The sequence below is a fragment of the Tupaia chinensis genome, unplaced genomic scaffold (assembly GCF_000334495.1).
Source record: "Tupaia chinensis unplaced genomic scaffold, TupChi_1.0 Scaffold000037_18, whole genome shotgun sequence".
Lineage (NCBI taxonomy): Eukaryota > Metazoa > Chordata > Mammalia > Scandentia > Tupaiidae > Tupaia > Tupaia belangeri.
This window is the reverse complement of record NW_006159476.1, coordinates 1,496,540-1,505,228: the sequence shown is the minus strand read 5'-3', so window position 1 is coordinate 1,505,228 and position 8,689 is coordinate 1,496,540. Positions and strand designations below refer to the sequence as shown.

The 8,689-nt window shown below is 46.9% G+C and overlaps 1 protein-coding gene across 1 annotated transcript in view; it reads left to right on the top strand.

The window, feature by feature from the left end:
- The first annotated feature begins 1,340 nt into the window (after nucleotides 1-1,340).
- Nucleotides 1,341-8,689, top strand: part of BLVRB (biliverdin reductase B) — a 32,161-nt gene continuing 24,812 nt past the window's right edge. The window contains exon 1 of the mRNA XM_027771937.1: nucleotides 1,341-1,556. Coding sequence (XP_027627738.1) covers nucleotides 1,478-1,556 — 79 coding nt within the window. The 5' untranslated portion in view covers nucleotides 1,341-1,477. The remainder of the gene's footprint in view (nucleotides 1,557-8,689) is intronic.

Genomic DNA, 8,689 nt, shown 5'->3' with positions numbered 1-8,689 from the left:
CCCCCGCTCGCGCCGCCGCGGCGCTGGGCGCGCCCCCGGGACCCCCTCCCGCCCGCGGTCCCCACCGTCCCAGCAGCCCGCAGTGCTGACCCAGGCGTCGTCACACTCCCGGCCACGGCGTGAGATGCACAGCTGCACTTGAGAGGGGCAGAGGTAGTGTCACACACAGTCCACACTCCCACAGGGTCACACAATCCCACACTGCCACCCACACACGGGGTCACTTAGAGTGTTATAAACATGCTCTCCACAGCCACACACACACTGTCACTCCCTCATATGAGGTCATACAGGGTCAAATCTTTGAACTGTCACACGCAGTCACACACAATGTCCCACACTCGAAGAGTCACATACTATGACATTCTCTAATAGGGCCACCACTCCCCACTCAGTGTCAGATATAAACACACATACATCATACACTGTAGCACACTCCTGGGGATCATAGGGAGTGTCATGCTCACACATCATGCACAGCTTTATAATCACGCAGTACAACACAGTTTTACACACTCAAATTTATCACACCTGTCACCCACTCACATGGGGTACTACATCCTGCACTGCCGTACACTCATATGTCACCCAATCACAGCGGGTCACAAATAACCTCACATCAACAGAAACGCACACAGCCACGCATTCAGGTGGGGTCACAGTGTCACACACGTTACATGACACGTGATGTCACACGTCAAAGAGTCACACACGTTATTAGCCTGCCTCACACGGTATTACATAGGATGAGACGGCATGACCCACAGAGTCACCTCAAGGTCACAAGAGAGCAGCACCGATACCTGATACTGTCACACACAGTCACACTGTAACATGGGGTTACACAGAGAGCATGGCACAAGGTGTCACAATCATGCCCTCCCTTGTGGTTACTTAAAGTCGTACAGGGCTACAAGGTACACATAGAGACCCAGTTACAGTGTCACACCCACACTGTCCTCCACTTTCTTCCTTTGCTTCCTCTCCTCGGGACATAGCGTGAACCCCAGATCCGCCTAGAGGAACGAAGAGGGGGCGTGAGCTACAAAAGGACAGTGGGCGTGGCCCGCGTGGGCGTCGCCCCGCCCCTGCCCGCCCTTGCTCTCCCCGGGTCCCTAGGACGCGGAGGCGGGGCGCTTGGTGCGAAGTTTTCCTGGCCCTGCCCACTGGCGTCCCACCTAGATGGAGGCGTGGCTAAGTGGCGGACGGAGAGGCAGTTGTTGGGCTGTAAGCAAGTAAGAGCTGATTCCTGCTCCGTCCACTCGCGTCCTTTCCAGCTGGAGGCGTGGCCTATTGGCCCCACCCCTTGACTGGAACAGTGGGAGGAGGAACGGAGCGGGCGGGGCGGAGGCGGGGCCTTCAGAACCGGCTCCGCCTGGTCTCTCCAGCTAGGGAAGGACCGAGAGCGCCGCCCAGCAGACAGTGGGTTCCCGCGCGTTCTGAGACTCAGGCCTCACAGTCCCACCACCCCCGCATCATGGCTGTCAAGAAAATCGCGATCTTCGGTGCCACTGGCAGGACCGGACTCACCACCCTGGCGCAGGCGGTGCAAGCAGGCATGAGCTGGGGCGGGCGGGGAATGTCATGGGATACACAGGCAGAGCATTTAGGAAAGGATACGTGGGCTGGTCCGAGGACCCAGGAGGGCATGGAGAATGGGGAATGGTGCGAGATCCAGTTGTGAGTGTAAGGTATAGAAATTGGCCATGGGAGTCTGGGGGACTCTGGTGACACAGGTGTAAATCCAGGGCTGTGATGAAAGATGGTGGTGGTTATTGTGGTTGTGGTGGTGGTGATGGTTAGCAAAGCCAACGAGGGTTTACTAAGATGGGCATTAGCTTGCTGCCCAGCACTGCCTCTCTTCACGTGTTAAATCCTAACAACTCTTACATGGGATGGGAACTAGTATAGTCCATTCCACAGATGAGAAAACTGAGTCCCAGAGAGCGCTGCTCCTCTGGTGTCAGACAGCTGGTGACAATGCTGGAATTTAAACTCCGCCTGTGCTCTTAACCCTCAAAACTTAATAGGTTCTTGACTTAGGCACCGAAGTGAGAAATTGAAAAGGTTGGGAGCAGTTCGCTCTAAGCACCTAAATGGGAAAGAGGTCACATAGATGTAAATAAAGACTTGGGAACACCAGTCCTGGGAAGATCAATGAAAGCTTAAAATTCAGAGTGACCCCAAGAGAGGGGGCGGAAACTATCCCCAAGAATCTCCTGCCTTCATGACTTTACCAACTCCAAGCAGGCCTGGGGTTTCCTGATATAGGGGTCCACCTCTGCTGGTCTTGCTGACTCTAAAGATATTGACTATCAGTGTTCCCCAAGAGGGTGGGGCACCACAGCCCCACTCTTTGCTGTCTCCCAGCCCAACCTTTGCTTAGCTAGGACTCTGCCTGAAAGTTCCTCATAGGCCCATGGTTCTTCCTCCCCCTAGGGAGAACTAATGAGAATCTTGGCTAGTGGGGGAGGAGAGCCAAGTACCAGCCAGTAAAATTCAATTTGCTGATGAGCCTTTCTTCGGGAAGAATAGAGAAGGAAGTAAGAGGGAGAAGTTGAAAGGTGCTGAGTCACCCTGGAAATCCACTGAACTCTCCTGAATTCCACTCACCCATCCTGCTGGTCATAGCTGGGACTGCACCCAAGAGAACTGGGAGTTGGGAGGCCCTGCCTTCTGGTTGCAACTGTGAAAAGTGTCTTCACAGCTCTGAGCCTCCATGTCTCCATCAGAAAAAAGAAGGGCTGGGACCAGCAGATGGCATAATGGTTATGTCTCTGGACTCCACATAGTTGACCGGGGTTCAAGTCCCGGACCTGGAAGCTTAAAACTTACGTGGTGCGGGACCAACAGTTAGCGTAATGACTATGTTGCTGAACTCCCCATGCAGTCGACCGCAGTTCGTGTCCCAGACCCGGTGGCTTAAACTCACGCCAGGCGCTTGTGCGTGCGTGCCCAAGATCACAAGAGGAGAATAGACGAAAAGGGATTGTGGCGTGGCCATCCCTCTCCTCTGGGTGGGGGGGGTGATGTCATGATTTCTGTTTCTCTGTGTCTCTGTCTCCAGCCAGCACACATGCCCTATAGCAAAATTCTCTCCCAAAAATTAAAAAAGAAAGATAAAGATAAAGGAAGGGCTTAGATAAACTGGGATTTTATTTATCTCAGTGATTTTGTGGGACCAAGAGTCATGACAGGCATGGACCCTACAGTCAGCCTGCTCACATTTAAGCAGCCAGCTCTTCCACTTACCACCTGCGTAGCCCCACATACCCTGTCATCTGTGTTCAGAGACACTAAAGTGGGAATGAAATTAGTAGTACTTGCCCTGGGGATCTTGTGATGATTTAATGAGATAGCATATGGGAAGTGCATAGGACTATGTCTACTACATAGTTTATTGATACTCAGTAATCCTTGGCAGAGTGTACTCAGATTCCAGCCTAGTGCTGAATTCTGCAAGCTCTGGATCAGACTCAGGTAAAAATTCAACCTTCTCTACCAACTAGCTGTATGATTCTAACCTAGTTGCCTAAAATTGCCTCCACCCATGGGCATTGATAGGGATCCAGACAGTGGAACAGTAAAGTGCTACTCTCTACAAGGTTGACCTGCATGGGAAGATCGCCAATTCCTGTCTGGATGTCTGGAGATCTACCTGAGTACAACAGGCATTATATACCTACGTTGCAATCTGGTGCTTCTCAAATTGTGGGTCATAGTGAGTTCTGAAATATATTTGATCATGATGGCATAAAAATATATCACATGTTAAATACCCGTTTTATTAAACTTTTCTTTCAATTATATATATATATATATATGGGTTCAATTAAATATATATATATATGGGTTTGTGTGCACTGGGTTAGACTGAAACTATTTTTTTAGAGGTTTTTGCTATAGGGCGCGTGCGCTCGCCAGAAAGACAGAGAGAGACAGAGACAGAAAGCAAGAAATCAACCCCCCCCCCGGGGGATGTCCACGCCGCAATCCCTTCTCCTCCGTTCTCCTCCTGGGATCTTGGGCACACATGCATACACGCTTGTCTTGAGTTTAAGCCACAGGTCCGGGACTCAAACCATGGTCGACTACATGGCAGTCCAGCGACATAGCCGTTATGTTAATTGCCGGTCCCGAGACTGTGAAACTATTAACTAATGTTAGACTACTTTGTATTCAGGGTTAAGATAAAAAAAATTTCAAATGGGCATGATCTCTGCAAGTACTCTTAAATAATATAAAAATTACATGTGTGTGTAAATATATTTCTAAATGTATATGTATACTTGTGTTTATACACATGTATATAATTATCCATGTAATATGTATTAATATATACATACAGGCAGAGATAATGCAAAAGCAAACATGGAGAATCTGGGTTGTGCAACTTCTCTACAGGTCTGAATTCATTTCAAAATAAAAAAAATAGCAGAAAAATGTAAAGTAAGGGATTTGTTTTTAAAAGTCAGAAATACTCCACAAATGCCTCCTGTTTTTTGTAAAGGGTAAAATCCATGAAGTATAAAATTGCTGTTTGATGTGGTACCCATTAGCCATGTGGGACTCTGTACATTTTAAATTAAATTTTAAATTTAAATGTGAGTTGTGTTAACATTTGTGGGGGGCAACAGGTGGTGTGGTGTTAAGGCACTGGATCCCACATGGTCAACTGTGCAATTTGAGTGCCAGACCTGGCAGTGTGCCCAAAATCCAGAAACTAAAAAAGAAGGGTTTTGGAAAAGCATCCCATTCATCTGTGGAAAAAACAGAGTACAACACACTTGGCACATACGAGGCTCTGGATAAACATCACTGATCACTCTGATGCTGTGCCTGTGTTCATGAGGACGTGTACCTTAGTCTGTTGAGGCTACTAAAACAAAATGCCTTAGATTGAGTAACTTATAAACAAGATAAATTTATTTCTCACTGTTTTAAAGGCTAGGCAGTCCAAAATCAAGGTGCTGGACATGAGTGTCTGGGGACATTTAAGTCATCTGTACCTAGACTTAGGCCTCTAGGTTCACATGTGACAAGGTCTGTTTCCTCATGGACCTTCTAGCTGTGTCCTCACCTGGTGGAAGGTCTCACTAGCTCTCAGGGCTCTCTTTTATAAGGGCACTAATTTCATTCACGAGGGTAGAGCCCTCATAACCTAATCTCTACCTTCCAATACCATGACCTTGGTGATTAGGTTTTGCCATATGAATTTGGAATGAGCGACAGACCATAGCAACATGTTTTTCCCCCTGACCCTGAAACACACACACACACACACACACACACACTCACATTTATCATTGCTGCTCTTGACTTAAATTCTTTCCATAGTGGAACAAAAGTACAGTAACTTTGAAAATTGTATTTTAGGGACCAGCAGATGGCGTAATAGTTATGTTGCTGGACTCCCATGTAGTGGACCATGGTTTAAGAGATCTGAACGCAGCAGCTTAAAACTCATGCTGGGTGCATGTGCGTTCATGCCCAAAATCCTGAGAGGGGAATGGAGAAGGGACTGTGGTGTCGCCATCACCCCTGAGGGATGATTTCTGTCTTTCTGACTCTCTGTCTCTAAGATAAGCGCACATGCCCTATAGCAAAAAATCTCTAACAAAATTGCATTTTAAGTGAAGCTATTTATACTGTACACTGTGTTATTGTGTTTTGAAACCAAAAAGAATCATGTGAAATAAAATGCAGTATGCTTTTGTGGGAAAAAAAAAAAAGCATTGGGAGTCAGCAGTAGTGTGGTAGTTAAGGTGCTGGATCCCATATGATCGACTCTGTTGTTCCAGTTCTGGACTCTTGACTTTAAAACCACACAGGGAGGTGGGGAGACCAGCAGATGGCATAATGGTTATATCACTGTACTCCCACGTAGTAGACCGTGGTTCAAGTCCCAGACCTGGCAGCTTAAGACACACTGGTGCATGTGTGCATACGTGCTCAAGATCCTGAGAAGAGAATGGAAGAGAAGGGATTACAGTGTGGCCATACCCTGAGGGGTGATTTCTCGCTTTCTATATCTCTGTTTGTTTGTCTTGCAGCGAATGCACATACCCTGTCGCAAAAATCTCTTGCTAAAAAAAAAGAAAAAAGAAAGAAAACACACCAGGGGACTGGCAGGTGGCATGGTGGTTAAAGTGTTGGAGTCCCACATGGCCACTGTGGTTCTAGTCCCGGTCTGGCCGATTACTTTCTCACTTTCCTTCTCTGCCTCTCTCTGATCAAATTAAAAATAATAATAAGGGGACCAGCAGTTGGCGTAATGGCCATGTCACTGGACTCCCATGTAGTCACCCGTGGTTCGAGTCCCGGACCTGGTGGCTTAAACTCACGCCGGGCACGTGTGCGTGCGTGCTCAAGATCCCAAGAGGAGACTGGAGGAGAAGGGATTGCGGTGTGGCCATCCCCCCTGGGGGGGTGATTTCTCGCTTTCTGTCTCTCTGTCTTGCTCTGTCTTTCTGGCGAGCGCACATGCCCTATAGCAAAAACCTCTCAAAAAAAAGAAAAAGAAAAAAAACTCTCCAAAATAATAATAATAAGAGTAAGAATAAATAAAATTAATATTAATATAAATATAATATAAATATTTATATTTATATTCCTTTTTCCTCTCTCTCTGTTTCTGTCTCCCTCCGGCATGCACACGTATCCTATGGCAAAAGTTTTGGGGAAAAATAAAAGCATTGAATACAAAAATACAATTTTGTCGTAATCACTCCCAGTACGTGGCCAGTGAGCAGTGCCACGCTGGCTCCCTGCATGTTACTTCTGCTCCCCAGTGTGCTTCCTTTATGAAAGGTAATCACATAGGAAGGGGATGCTGGGTGTTGTGATCCTCATTTCAGCAGTGAAGAAGCTGAGGTCTAATCAGGCATGGTGTTGCGTGAGGTTTCTTAGCCAGTAAGTGGCAGAGTCAGAGTTTGAACCCATGGCCAAGGGCAGAAAAGTCTGTGCTTTTCATGTTTCTGAAGGGTCCAGGTGTGCCAGCCCATTGGCATGGTGGTTAAGACAACTTGTTCCCACGTGCCCAACTGCACAGTTCATCTGTGCAGCTTGGTGGCTTGAGAAACACGCTGGGTGCATGTGCATGTGTGCCCAAAAGCCTGAGAAGAGAAAGAAATGGAGAAGGGATTACAGTGTGACCATCCCCCGTGGGGGGTGCTTTTTTACTTTCTGTATCTTTCTTTCTCCAGTGAGCACATGCAATCTCGGGAAAAAAAAAAAAATTTTAAGAGGTTTTTGCTATAGGGTACATGAGCTTGCCAGAAAGACAGAAAGAGACAGGGAAACAGAAAGTGAGAAATCACCCCCCGGGGGGTTGGCCACGCTGCAATCCCTTCTTCATTCTCCTCTCGGGATCTTGGGCATGCACACACACGTATCTGGTGTGAGTTTAAGGTTCATTCATGCTACAGCATATATGTCATTTAAAATGTTTTAGTTAGGTCTTCCCTCAGAGAGACAGAGAGAGAGGCCTCTCCAACAGGGTCTTCACACCATTATCTACCCCAGCCTTAACTGCCTGGATCATGGGTATGTGTGTGAATGCCTAACATGTACCAGGATGTGTTGGTGCTAGAACCCGGGACATTCCCATGTAGCTTCAGCATCTTGGAGCATTGTGTTACCGCTGTGCCACCAGGGCTTATGTACTTGCCAGAGAGAGAAAGAGGAAGTGAGGACGTCCCCTTCTGCCATTTCATTCTAAAGCTAAACAATATGTTGGGAGCCAGCAGGTGGTATGGTGGTTAAGGCACTGGACTCCTACATGACCAACATAGTGCATTCGAGTCCTGGATCTGGCAGCTCACTTGCTCGCTTTCTCTCTCTCTCTTTCTCTTTCTGTCTGTGTCCCTGGTGAGTGCAGTTGTCTTAAAGCAAAATACTACTACTAATAATAGGCCAGCTGATGGGATAGCGGCCACACGAAGGGACTCCTACATGGCCAATCACAGGTCAAGTCCCAGACCTGGTGGCTCTAAAATCACTCTGGACATGAATGCATGCTTGCCCAAGATCCCAGGGAACACCCTATAGCAAGAAAACAAAAAAACTAACAAAATACCTCTCTAAAAAAATAATTAATTATATTTAATTTAAAATGCTTAAAAATAATAATAATAATAAGGGCCAGCAAATGACGTAGTGAATATTTTTACTCGATTCCCATGTGGCCGACCATGGTTCAAGTCCTGGACCTATGACTTGAAAATCACGCCAGGCACTTGTGTGTCTGTGCCCAAGATCCCAGGAGGAGAACGGAGAAGGGATTGTGGTGTGGCCATCCCCCTGGGGGATGATTCCTCATTTTCCCTCTCACTGTCTCTGTCTCTGTCTCTCTCTCTCTCTGGTGAGCATATGCACCCTAAAGCAAAAATATCTTTCAAAATTAAATAAATAATAATAATATTACATTATATGGATGTACCACATTGAATTTTCTGTTCACAGTTGATGTTTGGGTTGTTTCCACATTTTGGTTATTATGAATAATGCTACTATGAATATTCACGGGCAAGTGTTTGTGTGAATATGTGTTTTCGCTTCTGTTAGGCATATCTCTGAGAGTGGAATTGCTGGGTCATTTGGTGACTGTTTATCTTTTGAGGAACTGCCAGGCTGCTTTCCAAGGCAGCGGTGTTGTTCAGCATTGCCAGCAGCAATGTATACAGTTCCA